Genomic DNA, 24,062 nt, shown 5'->3' with positions numbered 1-24,062 from the left:
TCATCAAATTGAAATGGATTTTTACAGGGGGAGTCAGCATTCAGAAGCTTATAAGTCATTATGACATCACCTCGTCAATGCCTGTACAAAAGTGTTGGGAGCTTTGGCTATTCAATTGAGATGGATATTCAAGATTCTTGCATCCATCAACAGCTTTTGTAGCCTGTTTTGGACATATTCTGTTTTTGCTGATCACTCTTGTTCAGGGATATTGCAACACACATCACAAATTCTAGCAATGGCTGCAAAAGACCCTTGTACATATTAGTCATCCCTTTGGATGACCTGCTGCATACAGTATGCTTGATTACGCTGAGGGTCTGGGATGCTTTGGCAACAACTGTCTGTGGTGTTTGTTAAATTTTAGTTCCTCCTCGACAGCAATTCTCTCTTCTAGTGCATTATTAAATGTAAATGATACTTTTACTAGCAGGGAGCTGGACAACATTTTTTGCAGTGCAAAATCGGAACAATCTTATGGGGAGTTGGACAACAATTTTTATAGTGCTAAACATGAACAAACCATTGAGTCACCAAGTTCTAAAAGATCATCAACCCCCCTCTGATAGTAAAAGCTGTGAGAACATTAGTTACCTTGTTGCTATTTTCAGCAATGATGACTGTCTAACTTCTAGGTTTCAAGAAATTAAGTGTGTTGTTGCATCAGGAACTTCAGACATTTGCACCTTCTGTGAAGTAAAATCCCAAAGGACTACTATTCCTCTGGCACAACAGATACAGATACCAGGATACAAAATTGTTAGCAACCTATCAAAGCAAGAAGGAAGGGGAATTGTCCTATATACCCCAGAAACTTTCCAGTTAGGAAATATTGATACTGATTCTGATTATGAGCCTTATCCAGAACAAGTGAGGATATCAATAATAAACCTCCCTGGTGGACCAATTCATATTTGTACAATTTACAGAAGTCCAAGTTCCCCTAATTTAGAGAAGTCCCTCTATGACATTGTAAAATCATTTGATCAAAAAGTTGCACTGACAGGAAACCTTTTCATAGTTGGGGATTTTAACCTACCTTCCATTCAATGGACAGATGGCTGCAGCTAATCTGGACAGAAGCCAGTTGTACCATTTCTTGAGTGCCTAGCAAACAATTCACTTTACCAAGCTGTAAACTTTCCAACTAGGTATCAGGATGGCAAGTCACCATCATTATTCAACCTTGTAATAGTAAGTAACCATGGAGCATGATTAAATGTAGCCCCACTACTGTGCTTTGGTGTGAGCAATCATACTGCTATACAATGCTCCCTTAGACTGTACCCTGAAAAATCAGTTTTTACAAAACATGTGTATAGAGATTATACCTCAGCCCATAAACTTGGCAGACACTCAATTACACAACTAAAAGTCAATGACTGTGTAGTAGACAACCCAGAAGTAATTGCTAATGGCATAAATAGGTAGTTTACATCTGTATTTACTCTGCCTGATAATGTCCCTCTTCCAACTCCCCTACCTATACTGTCATAACCTGCTATGTCCTCGATAGCTATCCACAGGGTTGATGTAGTCATGCCTGAAAAAGTTGAACCCAAATAAATCAGTGCAACCTGACAGTGTACACCCAAGGCTTCTAAAAGGATTGTATGTTGAACTGTTGGGCCCCCTAACTCTACTTTTTCAGAAATCTCTTAAAGAAAAGTGTATCCCACAAGATTGGTGCACGGCACATAAATCCCATACACAAGGGTGGTAGCAAAGAGGATGCAAGTAATTTCAGGCCAATAGCCATCACCTCTGCAGTTGGAAAGCTTCTAGAAGGAATTGTTAACACTGCAATCTTGAGACACTTAAAAACCAATAAATTATTGTATTGTATCAGATTAACGACACTTCTTGACTACTAAGGTCCCTGCGTTGGCCCTGCAGTGCATTACTGCAGCATGATTTGATCTCTGGGTCCCGTATTTACAAGCTAAGGTCAAACCCACTGCGCCACCACAGGACTCAATAAATTATCTTCATCAGGTCAACATGGTTTTAAGTCTGGTTGGTCAGTTGAAAACAAACCTGATTGATGTTTACAACTATGTCACCAATCTTCTGGACCAGGGGTTTCCTGTTGACATTATATTACTGGATTTGGCAAAGGCATTAGACAAAGTCTGCCATAAAAGACTTCAAATCAAGCTCTAACTATTGGGGTGAATTAGGATGTGATAGAATGGGTGAAGCAGTTCCTAACAGATAGGAAACAGATGGTTAGAAATTTGGAAGGGATAGAAGAATGTTCTTCTCTGAGGTGGCTGCTGTTGGAAGCAGTGTCCCCCAGGGCACAGTATTGGGTCAAACTCTTTTCAATATATTTAAATGATGTGCCAAAAATCCATAATAGCAAAGTAAGCCTTTATGCTGATGACTCAAAACTTATTGGTTGTGTAGACACAGCAGAAAATATTGAGTCAACACAACTGGACCTTGATGCAAGAGAGAGAGAGAGGGGAGAGAGAGGGGAGAGAGAGAAGAGAGAGAGAGAGAGAGAGAGAGAGAGAGAGAGAGAGAGAGAGAGAGAGAGAGAGAGAGAGAGAGAGAGAGAGAGAGAGAGATCTTGGTGTCCTGGTAGATGACAAGTTGAATTTCCATAATACAAGCAACTATTGCAAAGGCTAATCAAACACTTGGCTTAATCAAAAGAATATTCACTAGCAGATATCTAAATGTTATTACTAAGCTGTATAAGAGTCTAGTTCAACCAAGGCTAGAATTTGGAATGTGTGTTGCATGTCCAGTCAACAAGACTGACCAAGCAGCAGTGGAATCAGTTCAGAAGAGGGAAACAAAATGTATTAAAAGCCTCTGTCATGTCCCATAACCATCCCATCACTGCAAGCTCAGAACACCATCTCTAATGTAAAGAAGCAAACAAGACAATGCAATAGCATCACACAAGCTTCTAAATGCTCAGGATACCATTTCTGACCTTTTCCAACTGGACAATTCAAAGAGAACTTGCAGTCACCCCCATCAACTTTTCTGGAAACAAGCAAATACTAGACTAAGACACAAATTCTTCTCAAATAGAGTTGTCAGCTTGGGGAATTCCCTAGTGCAAAAACAGTGACATCTACCAGCATGGAGGCATTCAAGTCATCATGGATAGAGATTGGCTCAATAAACCATGGACCACTGCTTGGGACCCTCAGAGAGGATTAACTATCATCAGATCACTGAAGCTGCCAGACACAGGATTCATCCAATTGCTAGCAAGTGTGATTTAAGGTAATGGTACCACCTTTTCTCCCAAAGTGCACTGACTTGCACTTCCAAATCTTAAATTCAAATTTCTACTCATGGGCCCATAGTGAAATCAGATTCAGATCATTTTGTATGGAAGCTCTTGTAACTGATGACTCTGCAGAGCCAATAAGCTTTGAATCTGCCAAAGATAATTTTCTTTTGTTTATGTACAGTATTTATTATTGGGAAGTACATGTGAATTTTTCTGCAGGGTGTTCTCTGTTAAATATTGAGCAATTCATGTTACTGAACTACAAATAAGAACAAATAACCCTTGAAAATGATTTTTTCTTTCTATGTCCTTTTTTTGTACAAAAAGGGTTAAAACATTGGTTTCAAAATAAAGATTTCATTGTAAATCCATTTTGTTAAAGTTATATAAACCACAAGCATTGATTTGTCACAATTAAGTTCAATAAAAGTTAAAAAAAAATTCTTCATTTTTCCATCCACTATGTTTCTTCTGTTGGTGTTGACATTTTTTTTTTTTACATTAGGTGAAAGAGCAGCTTTTAAGTGGCCTAACAGAATAGGCAGAAAGCATGGCAGAATTGTTTTTTTTTTCATTCAACTTAGTCTTGACAGATCAATGTTTGTGAATTATACATCTTGGTATAAATGTGAGGTTTGTTCTCTACATAAGGAAACATGTTAAGAAAACAATCATTGCTTCATAATGTGCAGAATAATCCTAGTTAACATATTTTGCAGGAGGAGAAACTTTATCTTCACTTCTTTCTTTGTTTTTCTAAGAAATTCATGATTTTCTTAGAACCTATATATTAACATATACTTCACCCCTCTAATGCATAAATGTACACCCATAATTGCATCCTGAATCTAAATATTACCTTCATTTGTATCCCAAATGAACCCTACCCTCACCCATAAACATATCCAAATCAGGGTACATATTTGCACATAAGGGGGGGGGAGGGTGAGGTGCAAAGTTCTTTTGTGATGTAAATGAAGGTTATATTTAGATTCAGGATTTGGTAAATGTATTGCAGTTCATATTATTGACTTACAAATAAAATGAACATACTACTTGATACCTTATTTATGCTCTTTACAAATATAATAATCTCTTCTATTGAAAATTCAAACTAAAGCAATTTTTAACAATTCATCATTTTTAAGAAGTCAAAAAGTGCTTAAATTTGAATTTGCAATAAAAGCAATTATTATATCCATAAAGAGTATAAAAAGACATTGAGTGGTATGTTCACTTTATTGGTAAGTCAGTAATATGAACTGTGATATGTTTACCCAAGATTTAATTTGGGTATATATCTGCACATTAGGGGGTGGGGGTATATACTCTTTTAATATAGGCGTATAGGTTCTAAGGAAATTCATAGATTTCTTAGAAATGCTCTAAGAACAAGGAAAGCAGTGAATATAAAGGTTCTTCCTCTGAAAAATATGTTAACTAGGTTTATTCTGCATATTTATGAAGTAGGCATAATAAATGTTTTCTTAACATGTTTCCTTATATAGATCACCAACCCCACATTTATCCCTAAAACTTTTATGAAATGGATTTATAATGAATGGTAGTTTAGAACAACTATTTTAACCCATTAGGCTTATATCAAAAAACATAGAAAGCAATTATTAGGCTACTGTCAAAGGTCCTGAAAGGGCTTAAAATTAAACTTGCAAGAAAAGCAATTATTATATTTAGATTGAGCATAGAATATAGCATTGAGTGGCATGTTCAATTTATTTGTTGGTGAGTTATTCAAACTGCTCAAAATTTACTGGTTATTTTCCAATGGGAGAGTTTATTATGGAGATGGAAGTTTTGATGAGGGTTGGTAACTTGGACTTTACCACCAAAATATTAACATTTAATCTGTTTGAATAGGCTAATATTACTCTAAGTGTACTCTTGACTTAAAAAATAAGCTATAGGATACAGGAGGTTTATGGAATTTGTAGTTTCCTTAGTCAACAGGAATTTTACAGAAATTGTAGGCCTAACTTTAAATTTCGTTTTCAGAAAGATGATCATTAACCACTTATGAGCATTTTTATTAGACTAAGGTAGCCTAATAAATGGATATTACCTTCAAAAGCTACTGATCCTGCATGTTTATCATCAAGAAGCTCAAACAGAGTCTTAATAGAGGATATGAATTTGGTAGGCAATCCTTCTAAAGCAGCTGACTTTTCAACCATCTTGTTGTTATTTAGACAAAACTACTTATTGTCAGTTATCACCATTTCGCGACTCCGCGTTTTTACGATTTGACTTTCGCTTCTATTAATAAATGTGGATTTCCTTAAAATAATTTAGTCTTTGACCGTATAAGGAGAAAAGGAAAGAAAAAAATCGAAATAAAAAAAATCCTAATTTTAATATAGTTCTTTAATATACTTCTAAGTTTCGAATGGAAGATAATCTTTTTTTTTTATCAGATAAAAAGAAAATGCTATGCCGTTCAGTTCACTTACAGATTATTGAAGATTTGAATTTACGACACGTGTTATTAGTTCTGCTATAAAGATGGCACATCAAAATAGCTCGAAACCGGTTCCTAAAGATGCATTGGTGATTTCATCAATGATTAAAGAACTAGGCGTGCAAGAATATGATCCTCGTGTAGTCAACCAGCTCCTGGATTTCGTTTATAGTAAGTTCTATCCAGGCCTAGGCTAATAAAAAGGGTAGGATCTTGGTTCTCATATCATCTTGAATTCCAGTGCTTGAAGTAATTTGATACATTATGACACTGGTTAAATCTAGACAAGGGACTTTTTTCTATTTTTTTAAAATGCTCATTTAGATAGAGAAAGCTTTTAGAAACAGATCCAAAGACTCAATGATACCATGACAAGGTCTTTTGAAGAAGACCTATCCATCTCTCTTCCTCCCTTCTCCCTTTACAGGACAGCTTAAACAAGGCACAAGAAAAAGATTTTGTGTCTACTGTAAAATTCTAGTTTTGCTACTTTTTGCTACCTTACAAAGGGTTAGATAAGGAAAACAAAACTTTCAAGGATGGGTCTCAGACTAAAATATGCCCTGGGAAAGTAATTTGAAGTACCTACCTCCACTCCCTCCCCATCTTAAGGGCAGTGACCTTTAATGACCTTCAAAAATCTTTATTTTATGAAAATGACACCTTGCAAAACAGGTCCTTTGCTTACAGAAAATACAAGAGAACTATTTTGAGTAGTAAAATTCTAGTTTAATGACTTTTGGCTATCTTGGAAAAGGGTTAAGTTAGGAAAATGAAACTTTCAGTGATAGGTCTACAGGCTAAATTATATCCTGGAAAGTATTTTAAAGTACCCACCTCCAGTCTTTCTCCCTCTAGAGGGCCCTGAAATTTGCCTACATGACAAGTCTATGCCTATTGAAATTTGACAAAACAATATTTTGCTTTAATTTTTGGTTACCAGCTGCTTTTTCTCTGCCTTTAGTTCTCAAAATGCAATTCCTGTTATTTGAGTAGAATTCTGAGCCATATCAATGTTTTTTTTCAAAACTTAGGAAATGTATTTGCATATCTTTAAAACTTATAAATTGGGATTGAGCAAAATTGTGAAGCTGAAAACAACTTTGTTGTACTTCATTCAAGCAGAATATCTATTTTACAAGGTTTTACTTTATAGCACACATATTTTAAGGGTCATCAAAGGTCAGGACCCTCTAGAGGGAGAGGGAGTAGAGGTAGGTACTTCAAAATACCTTCTCAGGACATACTTTAGCCTTTAGACCCATCCCTGAAAGTTTTGTTTTCCTTACCTAACCCCTTTTAGAGATAACTAAAAGCCACTAAACAAGAATTTCACCCCAGTATATAAGGTTTTAAAGATCTGCAAATAGGCTACATTTCCTAAATTTAGAAAAAATCAAATAACTTAAAATTCTACTCAAATAACAAGAATTGCATTTTCAGAACTAAAATCAGTGAAAAAGGAACAGATAACTAAAAATTAAGGTACAATGTTATTTTGTCAAACTTTAAATAGGTAGGCTATAGACCTGTCAAGTAGGCAAGTTTCTATGACTTAGAAATCAGAAGAGGGTTAACATGGAAAATTAGCAATATCTTCACAGAGTATGTTTTTTGCTTGGGATTTGTTACTGAAAGTTTCATTTTCCTAACCTAACCCTTTTCCAAGATAGTGAAAAGTAGCTAAACTAGAATTTTATCCTTAACCAATTCTAAATTATAACATTTGAATGTCTTATAAAGGTACTTCATTTGCTTAGGGAGAAAAAGCCATGATACCACTCTGAACTAAACTAAGTTCATAGGCATTATGTTTTCAAAACTTACAGCCAGAGAGAAAGAAACCAAAGTTTAGTACATATTGCTAGGGACAACTCTCCAGCATTTTTATTGGGGTGACAAAAGGGGTCCATATCCATATAGTCAAAGGGCATGGGATATCCCTCTTGCAGATGTAAATCAACTGGGCAAACCAGATGTTAATGGTCAAGAGTCAAGAGTCAAGCAAGTCTTTCTTATTCATGCTCAGAGAAAAAAGCAATATCCCAGGCCAGATATTCCTCTTTGAGCAAATGAAATGAGTCATGAAGCAACTCTGCTACAAGAAAAGCTACAGTGTGCATATAAGTCTTGTTTTCCTGAAAAAAAACTTCAAAACATCATTCTGCTGATCATGCTAACATCACTAAGAATATAAAGATGCTCATTCTAGAAAAAAGGCAGCTTTTCTGTAAAGACAAACATGAACAAGCAAATAAACTTAAAAACCAAATTTGCAAAATGACAAGATATATATATATATATATATATATTGGAATCAAGGTTTGGCTGAATGTCATCAATTTTTACATAATAAGCTATTATAATCCCAATAGTCAAACTGAAGATGCTTCAGGCTTCTTCAGTTGTTTAAGTAATTTTAATATGCTGAGAAATATAATAATATTACCTTAAATTACCTTAAATCGCATTGTCCAGCGAAATAAGGACTAAATCCTGTAGAATCGCTGGTTAGTGATGACGATGGTTGGACGTCACAACGGCATCCCACTCAGTTTGCCATGGCTTTGATGACCATTCTCCATCAACGGCTCTTTTAAAGGCAGTTGTGCTGGGGGTAGTGACCGCTTTTTTGGTGAGAGAATTCCACAAACTCACTATTCTATAAGTGAAGAAGTTATTGCGTAGTCTAGTGGCAGCTCTCTTCTGATACAGTTTCTGACTATGTAATATATATATGTAATATATACAAATTGTGTCAGCAATTATATTGAATAAAATTTATGACCATTTTGCAATTATTTCCTCAATAAAGTACCCTACTAAAATTCATCCAAACTCTCCAAATTGTATTAACTCTAAAGTAAATTGGACTATGTTCAAGAATAAGCTTAATAACAAAACTCTATTGCAGGGGTCATATGATTCAACCACAACACCTAGCACGCATGCTGAAGTTTTAATACAAAACAGTTTGCACAAAACTAATGCTAAATGGCTTAGTCATACCTGAGGATAACCATATAAATTGCTTAGGTCTAATTACTCAAGTCTATAACTTAGTTCCAAAATTACTTAGGTCTTATGCTTTTCCAAAAAAAACTCAATTTTCACCTTCACATCATAACTATAATAACAAAAAATGCTATAGAAAAATCAGAATAATGAAAAAACTAATATCTAAACCCTGGGGCTGTAATGAGAAAACTCTACTCCAGTTTTATAAATTGCATATAAGACCCCAAATTGATTATGGGCTCATTGTTTATGGTGCATGGCCAAAAACCCAGTTACAAAAAAATTTAAACAACACAAAATGATGTGGTCCATTTCATATTTGGTCTTAGAAAACCAACAATTACTAAGTCTCTGGTTAATAAGGGCAGCCTATCAAAAATAAATGAAAGACAAAGATTTGTTCTATTCAATTCCTTGTCAAAAATTGAATCTACCAGCTCACACACTCTGAATAACTGGTTGAGAAATCATCCATGCATAGAGACATTGCAAACTTGTTTGCAATTGCCCAAAAGAAATTCCCAGTGCCAGCAAGCTATATTGCCCTTGCATTCCCCCATACCCCTCAATGGACTTGGTTGCTCCCCATAATAAATATCAATTTCTCAAAATGGGCAAAAGAACTTACCCCCATAGCATTTATTCAGAAAAAAATTGCTGAACTTAATAAAATTACATATAAAGACCAGTTCCCAATTTTTATTGATGCGTCCAATATGAATGAGAATACTGCATATGAAACTATCTCCCCTCAACTGAACTCAAAAGATATCCCCTGCAGATCCTCCAAATCATCTCACATAGTGAGCCAAAAGGAAAAGGGCTGAATAGTCTTGACTGAAAAGCCTACTATTGCCACAACAGAAGAAAAGATATTTGTAGAGTGTTAATTTCAATGGATAGGATTGTAATAGATCAATGCATTTGGAAATTTTTATTTTAAAATAATGAATTTATAGTTGAGTTGTATATTGTCAGCTAATTTTCAACCCACTTCTAGTGACAAAATTATGGACGCAGTGTCAACTTTAGGGTCCTATTTAAGGGCTAAAAATAGAATTTGAAATAGGAATGACCAGTGTATTTGGGACACAAAAACATATTGTCCCTTTATATGTCCTTGAATAACTCATAAAAAATCAAAACGTAAATTTTTGTTGTACTGTTTAACCAAAAATAGAAGAGATAGACAACTTGAGGCCAGGATGACCTACTAAAGGAAATAAGAAGATTTGATTTTAAGCTATGAAATTACGTTGAAGCGTCTCTTCTTCCTTCCAGCTTCCCCCATAGTATTTGCCAGTTGACTTGAGGACATTTTAAGAAAGTTATGAAGGAACATTGCATCCCCAAAGTTTCTAAAGCAATTTCTTCATCACTAACAAGTATATATATATATATATATATATATATATATATATATATATATATATACTGAATAAATCAATTTGTTTAAGCATGATGTTGGAAAAGAGTGGCTAAACCAGGAGCTCATGTAGAAAAATAAGGCTAAGTCTTCAGCTTTAATGTAACATGCAACTTGACAAAAAAAAATCAGACCTTCAAAAGATTGGACTTTCTACTAAAATGAAAATTTAAATGACACAGGTTGTTTTCATAATAAATCCTTTACCTCTCAAGCATGACCAAAAAATTACTGAAAAAACTAAAATATCTAACGCACTACTTTGCTTGTTCTCTGCTGAGCTGAACATCTGCTTTTGTCACTAGGGTAAAAAAGGCATTAGTTATATGACAATCAAACACTTCGATCTCTAATTTTGCTCTAAGTCAGTTTTTAATATTTTACAGCCCCTTAACTTGTGTGTTTTTACCCACCTCTGTCCCTGTTTAGCTAACTGTACCACTGTTGTATGTACATGTGCTAGCTTCACATTAAATTAGGCAATAATATATATTATTTTATTTTTACCATTTTCTTACAGAATATGTGACATCAATGCTTGATGATTCAAAAATTTATTCAAATCATGCCAAGAAGAAGAATATAGATATTGAAGATGTTAGGCTTGCTGTTGCACTTCATGTAGAGAAAAATTTTACAACTCCTCCACCCAGAGAGGTATTTTTCTGTTTTTTAGCTTTTTTTTATCTTTTGTATTGCTAGTTGTCAATTTTTAACTTCGTTTTTCTTAAAATTAAAACTAAAGAGTAAATTCCATCTTAACTTGCTATAGCATAATTTATTAATAAGCAAATTTTAAATTAAATGTTAATTGATTGAATTTAAATTTAACATAATTAATTATAAATTAGTTTTAAACTAAAAAAATGTCATTCAGAAGTTCACATAATACAGGTTCTTAGCCGAGGGGTCCTATCCACAAAGAAAGAATATTTTTGTCCCAAGTGTAAGGATTTCAACCTACTTTTTCTTAAATTTTTTTTTAAGGCCGTGATTAAGTGAACTGATGGAACTCGAAAATCCCATGTTAAATTGAAAATTTATATTTAAAAAGTACTCAAGTATTCATTGGCGAAGATGCCGCTTTTAATATCAGGCCATAGCTTTTTGAAGATGCTACAAAATGTTTGAAAGGATTTTGCTCTATTTCCTCAAATTGCTTAGAAATTTTAGAAAATGTCTAGGTCTTTTTCACAAGTGTACTCGATAAAGGATATTGCTTTTAGAACAAAATCGGTACTATCATGAGCAGAAGACAATAAACTGTAAGATGATTGGAACAATTTTTCGATTTATTTTCCTGTTTTCTAACAGTCCCCTAGAATATTTTCAGCTACCTGAATTTTTTACAAGTCGGTTGCCAGAAAGAATCTTTTCAGATCGCCGATAATACCCCCTAGAGACCAAAATGACTAGCTGGTATAATCAGCTGCTTGTTAATAGAGCGTGAAATTTTCATAAATTATTTCAATGCAATGAAGAAACCTAGAAAAGAGAAATAGTCAGGAGCCTTCAGTAAAGTTGTGCACACAAAGCCGAAATCATGGGGAAAATTAAATCAAAGCGAGGTATACATCTTAAAAGTGTTACCACACATAGACAGCGCCTTTGTAAAAAGTATTTGGAGCTTGGTAGATGTAAATATCCAAAATACCTAATAATGCGGTACGCTGAAGAACTAGACAAGTCAAGAGATTTAGGTCAAGCGACAAACCTTGAGGTGGAGCAGAACCCCGTAGCTTCTTCCCCGTTGCACTACCGGATCGTGACTGGTGGTAGAAACTTGGATTGTGACCAATTGAAGGATTGCCGACGGATTTTTGATCCTGCATTTTTCGTGCGCGATCTAGAGACTTAAGTTTGGAAGCACCACCAGATTCAGCGTATCAGAGAATCCTACTGTAGTTTCAAGCTCCTATCTACAATTAAATAAAAAGAAACGAGTTTTTTTAAGTGAAAGTAAGGAGCGACATTAAAACTTAAAATGATCAGAAATTACTCCGTATATGAAAGGGGCTTTTTCTCTTCAACGCCCCGCTCTTTACGCTAAAGTTTTCTACTGTTTTAAAATGTAGAGTTAAGAGAAAGAGTCAAACTTTAGCGTAAAGAGCGGGGCGTTGAGGAGGAAAAGCCCCTTTCATATACGGAGTAATTTCTGTTCGTTTTAAGTTTTAGTCGCTCCTTACTTTTATTTAAAAAAACTTGTGTTTTTGTTTAATTTCTGGACGTCTTTGAATTAATGAATGGTTTGATCTTGGTACTCCACATATAAATAATTAAAACGAAATTTGCATATTAATTTCTTGGGGCTAAATGGCTTCTTCACAGTTTTAATCGGAAGATTTTGAGAAAAAAGGATCCATCTTCATTTGGATTAAATTTGTTTACATTTTATATTCAATTTATGAAAATACTGGGGCAGCATTAACTTATTGCTCCTGAGCAAATATTAATTGCCCTAATCTATCTTTTCAAATATTTGAATAGATGCCAAAACTTGCTCAAAAACCAAAAATTGTACATCTTTCTAAATATCAATGATCAACTTTGTCAAAAAATTTTAACAGCACAACAAAAATATATGGTACCTTGAGGCTGCAGCCTAGATTTGCCTGATTGTATACAGTGCTGCTTATAGGATAATTGCGACCCTTCTGTCAATGTAAATCAGCATAACCCTATTGAATCGTCTATTGAGTAGTAATCAGATTAACGACGCTTCTTGACTACTAAGGTCCCTGCGTCGGCCCTGCAGTGCATTGCTGCAGCATGATTCGATCTCTGGGTCCCGTATTACCAAGCTAAGGTCAAACCCACTGCGCCACCACATGATTGAATTGTCTATTGAATACATTGTAGATAAATTTAGACAGTAGAATCATTCCCTATCTCAACCATTAGACAAAGCCGGACCAAGATGCAAGTGCTCCAGAGAATATATAAACATGGATAGGCACGCGTGTGGTAGAGGAAAATAATTGATATGGCTGTAATAATACAAAAGGTAAAGATAACTAGCAGAAAACTATTTTTTTTTATGACATATCTGATATTAGAGAAGGTGGGTTTAAAGAAAAAAAATAACACGAGGACCCCAGTATGCGGAGATGGTCATTTTTCGCGAATTTTCTTCTTGTTTAAAAAAAAATCTATTGTTGCACCAAATCCTACTTTTAGACAAATAGAAAACCCTACGCTTAGAAAAAAATAGAACTGGCAATACTATATCTATCAATTTCTAAGAAAAAATTACGTCAATTGCACAACTTTCTTCAGAGGTCATGGGGATTATTCATAGCGTTATGGACAAAACTTTATGCTTTTTGTGCACCTTGTAAGAAACAAGCAGGATTCCAATCCTTAAAACTGAGAATTGTTGTAAGTCCTTGAAATGCCAAATAACGGTGCTAGCTCTAAAGGTGGATAAGAAAAAGATATTCAAAAGCAGAAAGGGGTATTATAAAGTTCTGCTAGCTACCATTCAAAGCCTAAGCTAGGACAACTTTCTTAGAAATTGAAGCGAATTATACCAAGAGAGCTAAAACGAGAACTGAATGTAAAGAATTAAAAAGAAGAAGAAAAAAAAAATTAACCCACTCCCTTTTTCCAAAAAAGAATATCCTAGAGATGCGCATGATAATTAAGCTACATCATGTTATCTAAGTAAGACCATTGGTAGATCTAGTGAGGGGACATACCCCCTCCCTCTGGCTCCATACATGCCCTGGAAAAAAAGTTTTTTGATTAGTAACTGACAACAAACTTGGTAACTAGAATGATTAAATGATTTTAAATAACTCTTAGCACAATTCTGAAACATTTCAAGTTTTATACCAAACTTGCACGTAACCCGAAGCTGGAAAGATAATGAAACGAATCGTGAGGGTTAACTTAATGAGTCACAAAAAGCACTATCTGAAGAGAAGTTTTACGTAATTTGCAAGTTCATGGCAGAATGTTTGCAACAATAATAACAACAAGCATTACTTTATATTCTTCTTATAATACAGATGCAATTCTTTTGATGTCCTTCAGTTTTCTGAAAACTCACTAAGAATTTTACAAGAAACAGTTCTTAACAGACCTTTGGCGTTTTGTTGGATATGGCTTTTCCACCAGCTATTAGAGAAAAACAAAAGTCCTACATCAAATTTCGAAAGGAGATTTTTATGGCCCAAAAAAGAGTATAAAAGAGGAAAAATTCAAGGGAATATTTTTCCTTGCCAAGAAGGGAAAAGTTTTGACGCTCCATGGCGCAATGTTGCTATCTAAAACCATAGATTATTGTGAAACCTAATAGATAATCTGTGCTAAAACTATTAGGCTGTCCTTTTGTGGTATAACATTCTCTGACAAATTTCAAACAATCCCGCAACTTCGTGGATCCCTCTCCTACTATTTACGGAATTCTGGATATTTCTCTGTTCCTGTGTTGATTAGAAGTTAGCACGAGAAATTTCTGTATGTGCCAAAAATTTAATCCCCACCCCCTTTAGAAATCCTGGATGGCCACTCATTTAAGTCATACCTCTGAGATGGGATAGTAGCAAACCACTTCTCTGGCTCGCCACATTTCTTTCTGCTTTCGCAATTATGAATAATAAAAATTATCATCATAATCAGTGACTGGCAAATATACAGTGGACCGTTGGTGGGAGAATGAATGGGAGGAGCTTTTTATACATACCGAGACTGTAGTAGACAATATATTTGACAGCAGGGCATAAATTACAACGTCTGCCCCTGGGGGGCTTTGTCGACTCCGGAGTTTTTGAACTATTTTTAACTAAATGACTACCTCAAAATTTGTATCGGATGTATCTGGGGGAAAAGGGAGTGGGGGATAGTTGTCCTCCGATCACTTTTGCCTCTTAAAAAGGGCACTAGAACTCTCGATTTTCAATCGAATGAGCCCCCTTTGAAGTTTATACAACGACCCCTTGCATATCGAATGCCTCTGGGAAAATAATAAATAAGAAAACCTTGGAGCCGTATGGCCTTTACGATAGGTAACAATACGCGTTGCCTCTGATGAAAAAAAAGAACAAATTTTTTAGTTCAGTTCAGAATCGCTAAAGTTATTATGTAAACTGCAAAAATATTTACGATGCCTGAGCAATGATTCTAATATTTTATTTCAAACTAGAAAAATACCTGAAAATTTGTTCATTTTCTGTTAGATAAAATCCTCTCGTATATATATATATATATATATATATATATATATATATATATATATATATATATATACTAGCTGTTGGGTTGGCGCTTCGCGCCACCCCAACACCTAGTTGGTGGGGCGCTTCGCGCCCCCCCAAGCCCCCCCGCGCGCGTAAGTCGTTACGCGCCATAATAGTTACGCGCCATTGTAGTTGTGTCCCTATGTCCCACCTGTGAATATAGATATATATATATATATATATATATATATATATATATATATATATATATATATATATATATATATATATATATATATATATATATATATATATATATATGGTTTTAACTACGTAAAACTTGCGAATATACAACATTCTTTGCTGTCCCATTGTCTTTGCATATAAATAGATTGTCAGGTTTACCGACTCTTGAACATGCAACATATAATGGTCCATGGGAAAACAATCTGTATTCAGATCTATACCTCATGATTCTAATGATTGCCCTTGAGCTTTGTTGATGGTGATTGCTAATCGACCATTCCCTGTCCCGGTGTCCCGGTCGTCATTTATATCCCCCTGTTTCCCCCGGTGTCCCCGTTGTAGTTGTGTCCCTGTGTCCCGGTCGTCATTTATATTCCCTGTGTCCCGGTCGTCATTTGTGTCCCGGTGTACCGGTCTGTATATACATTCGTTTTTTAGTTTTGTTTTTCTCCTTTATTTTTTTCCTTTTTTTTTCTTTTTTAGTTTATTTAGATTTTTAGATTTTTTAGTTTTTTTTATTAGTTTTTAGTTTTTTTTTCTTTTTAGTTTTTTTGTAGTTTTTACCTTCTTTTTAGTTTTGTTAATTTTTTTTTTACTTATGTCCTGGTCGTCATTTATACTCCCTGTGTCCCGGTGCTTTGTTGATTGCTAATCGAACATTCCTTTTGTCCTGGTCGCTTTCTCTTTGAGTGTCGTCATTTATTTTTTTCTTTTTTAGTTCTTTTAGTTTTTACCTTTTTTAGTTTTTTTTAGTTTTTTAGATGAAAATTTTTTTTAGTTTTTTCCTTTTTTTCTTTTTAGTTTTTTATTGGTTTTTACCTTTATGTTAGCTTATTTTTCAGTTTTTTCCCTTTTTTTTAGTTTTTTTTTATTTTTTATTTTTTTTAGTTTTTTACCTTTTTTTTTAGTTTTTTTAGTTTTTTTAGTTTTTTAGCTTTTTTACTTTTTTTATTAGTTTTTAGTTTTTTTGTAGTTTTTGCCTTTTTTTAGTTTTTTCAGTTTTTTTTTAGTTTTTTATTGGTTTTTACCTTTATTTTAGCTTATTTTTCAGTTTTTTCCTTTTTTTTAGTTTTTTTTAGTTTTTAGTTTTTTTAGTTTTTTACCTTTTTTTAGTTTTTTTAGTTTTTTTAGTTTTTTAGCTTTTTTATTTTTTTTAATAGTTTTTAGTTTTTTTTGTAGTTTTTGCCTTTTTTTTAGTTTTTTTAGTTTTTTAGCTTTTTGATTAGTTTTTAGTTTTTTTTGTAGTTTTTGCCTTTTTTTAGTTTTTTTAGTTTTTTAGCTTTTTTATTTTTTTTATTAGTTTTTAGTTTTTTTTGTAGTTTTTGCCTTTTTTTAGTTTTTTCAGTTTTGACGTCACCTGATCCAGTTTTTTCAGGTGACGTCACCTGATCCACGATCCACAGATCCACAGACAACTTATTTTTATATATATAGATAGTTTTTTTTTTTTTACTTATGTCCTGGTCGTCATTTATACTCCCTGTGTCCCGGTGCTTTGTTGATTGCTAATCGAACATTCCTTTTGTCCTGGTCGCTTTCTCTTTGAGTGTCGTCATTTATTTTTTTCTTTTTTAGTTCTTTTAGTTTTTACATTTTTTAGTTTTTTTTAGTTTTTTAGATGAAAATTTTTTTTAGTTTTTTCCTTTTTTTCTTTTTAGTTTTTTATTGGTTTTTACCTTTATTTTAGCTTATTTTTCAGTTTTTTCCTTTTTTTTAGTTTTTTTTATTTTTTATTTTTTTTAGTTTTTTACCTTTTTTTAGTTTTTTTAGTTTTTTTAGTTTTTTAGCTTTTTTACTTTTTTTATTAGTTTTTAGTTTTTTTTGTAGTTTTTGCCTTTTTTTAGTTTTTTCAGTTTTTTTTTTTAGTTTTTTATTGGTTTTTACCTTTATTTTAGCTTATTTTTCAGTTTTTTCCTTTTTTTTAGTTTTTAGTTTTTTTAGTTTTTTACCTTTTTTTAGTTTTTTTAGTTTTTTTAGTTTTTTAGCTTTTTTATTTTTTTTATTAGTTTTTAGTTTTTTTTGTAGTTTTTGCCTTTTTTTAGTTATTTTAGTTTTTTAGCTTTTTTATTAGTTTTTAGTTTTTTCTGTAGTTTTTGCCTTTTTTTAGTTTTTTTAGTTTTTTAGCTTTTTTATTTTTTTTATTAGTTTTTAGTTTTTTTTGTAGTTTTTGCCTTTTTTTAGTTTTTTCAGTTTTGACGTCACCTGATCCAGTTTTTTCAGGTGACGTCACCTGATCCATCCACAGATCCACACACAGACAACTTATTATATATATATATATATATATATATATATATATATATATATATATATATATATATATATATATATATATCTGTATGTAACTTATATATGTGTGAGACTTTCAGGTCCGATTCCCTTTTTTCCATTCATTCTCTCTGTCTCTCCTTCTATCAATTTTTTCTCCCTATCTTGCCATTTCTCTCCTGTCTCTGCCTTTCTGTAACCCTCTCTCTCTCTCTCTCTCTCTCTCTCTCTCTCTCTCTCTCTCTCTCTCTCTCTCTCTCTCTCTCTCTCTCTCTCTTTGCTTTAAGAAAGCTGCTTTTCATGTGTATATCTATTTTATTTTCAGGTTCTTATGGATATTGCAAGAACAAAAAATGCACTTCCATTACCGCCTGTTAAAGCTCACTGTGGTTTAAGACTTCCAGCTGACAGATACTGTTTAACGGCTTGTAATTACAAATTGAAACCTATAAAAAAGGTAAGGATTTCCATTTTATACTGAAGATACATTTATGATGAATCGCTGTAAGCTATTTTACTTGCTGTATTGTTTAATGGTAAGACAAAGGTTTATCACAGTAACAATTTAATCAAGACAATAAAACAACAAGACACAAAAGAAAGGGTGGAAAAGTAAAAATCAATCAATATGTATATTAGTGGTACTCCTTAATGTAGAGGATTTAAGAAGGAAGGTCGTAATGTGGATTGTTGGAAGGGTTGATTATTTCAGGTCTGTCTCGAAAAAGGAGGAATGTTTATTCATTGTTAGTTTCTGTCCCTAGGAGATCTTGAGAATCACTAAGGTTTTGGAGTCTATGGGTAATTTTTTGCAATCTTTTGACTTTAGTTAGGTATTGAGGTAGTTGCCGCCAGTACAAAGGTCTATAGACCTGCTGTTCTACCAGTCCAGTCTGTGACTTAGTAAAGTGAATAGTGATATGCACAATGAGGAGGAATTGTGACGTTACGTGATCTTTCTCATCCATGTGAATGAGAGTAGATAGGTGTAGCGAATTATCTGCGGAGTGTTGTTATACTCATACTGGGTTGAAAGATATTGAAGCGGTTGCTAACACTTCTGAGTCCGTATACCAAAACAGCCTCATAAAGTTCTTTGTCTGTTTCAAGTTATGTTTTCCAAGTTATGTAGCCAATCATCAATACTTGTTCCTCCTTCTAGACTTTGTCTGCTACAGTAAACATGTTTACTATTGTATATGTTGTTGTAAATGATTTTATATGTTTGACTATGTTGGATGTATTGTCTAAGCTGTTCTTGTCTTCTTCTGAGCATGCTGCATTTAGTAGATTGTTTATTGTATTTTGGCATAAAACATCTGACGAAGGTAGCTGCCAGGGCTTAGAAGGTAGCTCTTACCAGCAAGTCCTCCAGAAAACCGGAATGGAATTCTAATTAAGTAACTTGAAACGCATTTTCACAACGGTTAACGTGCAGCCTTAGATACCTCCATTCCTGTTTTGGAGAAAAGGCAGAATAATATCATCATTCAGTTAGACATTTTGAGCAAAGTGGGAGTTCATGAAAATTGCCAGAAAACTGAGGTTAACTGTTAAACCGTCATATGTTATAGAAGACAATAGTTTGCCCCTTGAGGTAAAAAAAAATTCAACCCCTTTGAAACGTGGATGATAAACCCTTTAAGAATAATAGCAAATTGCGAGCCTTTCTGCGACTGGGGACCACGGTGACAAAATTAAGGTGAAATATCTTCTTTTTGGAAGCAAATTTGTCAAGTGATTCGGAATAGTTGATGATTTGCAGTGAATTCATTAATTTATTTGAAACATCGTTTACAATAATATAAAAAAGACAGAGCAATAAATGAAAAAGGACAATAACAACAAACGAGCATTTACTTTAACAAAGCAATAGAACCACCATATAAATATTGTGTAGCATAAGAGAGAGAGAGAGAGAGAGAAAAAAAATGACAGTCGAATTCTAATCAAATAAGGATGATAAACTCTTGGTTTAGTCGGTTTTTTTGGCAGTGTAATTTCTTGGTTTGTAGTGCTGCATTTAGAGCTGTTTCCCACTACCAGTTCAACTGGACAAGGCCTCGTTGAGCCTGTTGTACTGTAAAGATGTCTGTGGGGACTCCTTTATCCAGGGCAATGACCAGGGAGAGCAAATGGTTTATCTATTTTTACCCTCTCCTCCACCCAAAAAACAATAACGCACTAAGAAATATCCATTCGCTGGTTATTTATTCGCTAAAAAAGATACCTTTCGTAGTCAAACCACCTTCCAAAAATAGCTTGACTTACGCATATGATATTTTTTGTGTTTTATTTGCTTTCAAAGCATTATCCTAGATCAATACAGGAGTTCTTCGAAAAGATCTTGGGAGCCTTTCTGTGAGGATCAAATATAATAATTCGAGTGTGTGGAAGAATGTGGCTTAACCCCCAAGGTCAACTTAAACTCCTGAAAAAATGTTCCAATTCAAGTTGATGTCTTAGTCAAATAAATATTGTAATTCTCGATATTTGAATAAAGGGAGATATGTTGTCAGAGTTCACTGGCTGAAAAGCCGTACGACTAATGTGGAAGGCTAAACCTGAGTCTTGCTTATGGCCCAGAACAGCTTGTTGAATTTGACACTTATATTGACCCTAATGGATCATCCCGACTTGATCTCTTCTTAACTGATCATTCAGATTCCTTTAGTGTTGAAAGCGACCATGTGGCAGTTATAACTCGTGGAGATTTCAAAATACCTACACCTGTAAAGCTCGAACGGATCATCAGGCAGTATCAACGCACAGACTTGGATTGTTTGCTTAACTTCTTATCGGCAAAGCAGTGGAGTAAATTTTAAAAGAAGCCTCAGATAAAGCAGCGGCACTTTACGAAAAAGCGATTACAGAGGCCATTGAGCAATCCATCCTATCAAAAACTGTAAGTCTCATCTCGAGATAAGCCTTGGTTCAATGCTGGTTGTGGAAAGGTAACCAGGGCCAGAAAAAAAAGGCTGACAAGAAATGGCGTTCGACTGAATCCGACGAGTACCGGGCTCATTTTATTAGCGCTTGAAACGAGTCTGTTAAAGCTGCACGTCAATTTAGAGCCGATTACAAACACAAGTTTTTGGACAAACTGAAAAGTGCCACTGCAAAGCGGTGGCGGAGGGTCGTCAAAAAGCTCTATCGTCATCTAAATCAATATCAGTTTCCTCGCTTCATATTGAAGGGACGATGATCCAGCCAGGCCAGAAAAAGGCAGATGCTCTTGCTCGAGCCTTTTCAAAGGTCTCCCAACTTGATGAAAATGGAGTCTCCCCTCCCCTTTCCGCCACAAACCGATGCAAAAATCGCCAGCGTCAACATAACTGTTAGTAAGGTGCTCAGAATGTTAAGCCAGCTGGATGTCACCAAAGTTTCAGGACCCGACACGATTCCCAGTCTCATCCTTAAAGATGTGCCCCTGAACTTGCTGGTCCTCTTGTCTGTCTGTATAGGAAATGCTTAATAGGGGAATAATTCCCAAAAGCCTGAAAAAATGCTCATGTGAACCCTGCTCCGAAGGCAGAGTCCGACCTTGCTAATGTAGGATCGTATCGTCCAATAAGTCTGCTGTCCTGCTTAGGTAAAGTTTATGAAAGTGTAATTAATTAGACCCTTTACCAATACAATACCTTGAGTATTGTCCACACATTTGATCGAGGAGCACCTCGACGGGGCGTCCATGTCGGTTTTCTACAAGTACATGTATAACCTTTCATCAGAGGAGCTATCGAAGCTCGTTCCTGATAGAGCAAAGCCCTTCAAAGGCCTCTGATATTCGCCAAGAATATCTGAAACGAGTTTTGTCCTGCGATCGGCTGCCACATGGAATAGATTGCCGGCAGAGGTAATCTTGGAAAATCCTTCCCTTGACTCTTTCAAGAGAAGGTATAACAAATACCTCAGTGTTCGAAAATGAGGTATTTACGAGGACTAGCGGCAAATCATCATCTGTGATGGAGCCGTGAAGCCTGTAATAAAAAAACTGATAATTTTCTCGTTTCCTTTTCGCTTTTTTTTAGGGTTTAACACCATTCGACACCTTACAAATCATTTTGGGAGTCTCGACGTCGACTGACCGTTTCAAAGACAAAGGATCATTACCAAAGTATTCCAGCCCCACATAGAACTCCCAAACCTGCCCAATTCCTCATATTCTGTTTCCTTAAGATTTTAGTAAAAATGGATAGGAGTTCTTGAATATATCAACAGCTCAAAAAGCTAACGAGAGGCTTGTTTGAAATAAGGGAAAATTTAATCTTTTGCTAATTGGTAAACAAATCGCTGTCTATTCAGTGTATCTACAGCATAAATAATGCATCCATTTTTTCGGCAAGGTTTTTAGTCCAAGCGGGTAGCACCACAGAAAACTCAAAAAATTGTCAAATCGCTCCAATGATATTTCCTTTGAGTATATTTTTAACGTTTTTCTAGTAGGTAGGCTAGTACATTTTATAGGACTTCCTATTTCTGAAATTTAAAAAGAAAATTATTCTCCATTTAACCAGAAAAACAAAATTTGCACTTATGTAAGTTTCATTAAATCAGAATATATTGGTATTTTTGGTACAAAACGGGAGAAGTTGAACGGAAGTTGAAAGATGTTCAGGAAAGTAGGTGCCGGCTTTTAGTTTTCTTTCGTTTATTCAGATCTCTTATGCTATGAGCTCTACAAGCTATAGCAAGACCACTCCATCAATTGTAAATAGTTTGGTCAGAAAAACTAAAAAGTTTCTTAATGGACGAGATAGTATGATTCTTTGAGATATCACAACGACTTAAACAAATGCAAAAATACATGAAAACTGCACCGTGAATCTAAAAATCGCCTACCCCGTTCCACCCCTACCCCGTTCTACACTATGTTCCCTATGTCATATTTGCCTCAGTAGTGGTTTTATCGTTTTAGTGTCTATGGTGCGTGCAAAATTACACTAGAAAGAATCATTGTATTAATATACTAGTGTTGAAACTGTCTCTTTTTGTAATATTTTTTTCTTCGGGCTCCCATTCTGTGGTTATATTTTTGTCAAATTACTTTAGTAATTTTTAACAAACCATTCTTTCACATGTAAAGTTAGCCATTTCATTTTGGTGTAAACATAGTAATTAAAGTTATGTTTGGTAATCATTGAGTAAGAGACACAGACTTTTTTTAAAATCAAATATCCTTGAGACCCAGAACAACGTATTCATAGGAACACGATAACTCACTTTTGGAAAAAGTATGATAGCGAAAGCCGCTTAGGTACTGATTGCTGTATTTGCTTGAACTTTTTTTTGCATAAAGTTTGTTTTTATTTTTGAGAAATAAGATGCAGTGGCTTCTGGATCAAAGAAAAGAACTATGTCTGACCTGGCGCCTTTGAAGTTTCAGGATTGTTCTGATTTTTCCAGATTTGTTACAATTTCCATGCAACTCATCTACCTAAATGAATTGCTTAAATTATACCACTCCTATAAAAATACCCCTCCCCACCCTCAAAAAAGTCTTGCGTATGTCTTTCTTGGTCTTATATATTCTTATACCGATAATATCTTTTACCTTCTTTTCTAGTCTGTAATTGCTCCTAGTTTGGGACAACCTGTTGCTATAAAATCCTCACCCTTGACGCGAACTCCACTGCAATCCCGTCCAATTGTTGGTACTACCCTTCGAACGCCCTCTGGTGTTGTTATCAAACCTCCAGGGCCTTCAAAAATGACAACACAAACTATGGGATTTTCTGGGCGACCCCAAAATATTCCCAGAGCAGTAGTTAAGCTGGGAAGCTCAACAGGTCAACCACAGACAATGAACTTGGCGGAACTATCTGTTGCAAATGAAGAGTATGTCACCGATGCCCGTGGAATTAAGCGAGAAAGGGAAGACATGAATTATGATGTTTGATTTTTTTTATTTCTTTTTTTATGGTTTTCATAATACTAAGTTATTTTATCAATATTATATTCCCATTTATGGCTTTACATAGCTGATTTGGATTGAGCTGCTCACTTCCTGAATAGTCCTATCAGAGTTAACGTATGAGTGTTGCCCTGTCAATAGAACACGAGAATGATAATTTACAGAGATGTTTGCTCCTTCTCTGATGTTACCGACACTCTGATTCTCTTAAAACATATGGAAAAATGGAAAAGGGAACACGGATTTCAGAGACATTGGCCACTTTCGAGCCCACTAAT

General features: G+C 34.6%; 2 protein-coding genes and 1 long non-coding RNA gene across 3 annotated transcripts in view; 1 reads left to right on the top strand and 2 right to left on the bottom strand.

Annotated features, from left to right (window-relative positions):
* Positions 1-5,545, bottom strand: part of LOC136037271 (suppressor APC domain-containing protein 2-like) — a 36,083-nt gene extending 30,538 nt beyond the window's left edge. Inside the window, exon 1 of the mRNA XM_065719906.1 lies at positions 5,337-5,545. Coding sequence (XP_065575978.1) covers positions 5,337-5,448 — 112 coding nt within the window. The 5' untranslated portion in view covers positions 5,449-5,545. The remainder of the gene's footprint in view (positions 1-5,336) is intronic.
* A 178-nt stretch (positions 5,546-5,723) lies between these two features.
* Positions 5,724-23,821, top strand: LOC136037272 (transcription initiation factor TFIID subunit 9-like). The gene is made up of 4 exons (XM_065719907.1): positions 5,724-5,903; positions 10,697-10,833; positions 18,196-18,327; positions 23,437-23,821. The coding sequence occupies exons 1-4, from the start codon at positions 5,777-5,779 to the stop codon at positions 23,767-23,769; spliced, it is 729 nt and encodes a 242-aa protein (XP_065575979.1). The 5' UTR covers positions 5,724-5,776; the 3' UTR covers positions 23,770-23,821.
* Positions 16,216-17,837, bottom strand: LOC136037270 (uncharacterized). The gene is made up of 2 exons (XR_010619898.1): positions 16,546-17,837; positions 16,216-16,452 (listed from the first exon to the last, which is right to left on the bottom strand). It is a non-coding gene; the product is annotated as an uncharacterized LOC136037270 (long non-coding RNA).
* Positions 23,822-24,062: the final 241 nt, after the last annotated feature.

Source organism: Artemia franciscana, chromosome 16, assembly GCF_032884065.1.
Source record: "Artemia franciscana chromosome 16, ASM3288406v1, whole genome shotgun sequence".
NCBI classification, from domain to species: domain Eukaryota; kingdom Metazoa; phylum Arthropoda; class Branchiopoda; order Anostraca; family Artemiidae; genus Artemia; species Artemia franciscana.
The sequence above is the reverse complement of the archived record's forward strand: the minus strand, read 5'-3'. Positions and strand labels throughout refer to the sequence as shown.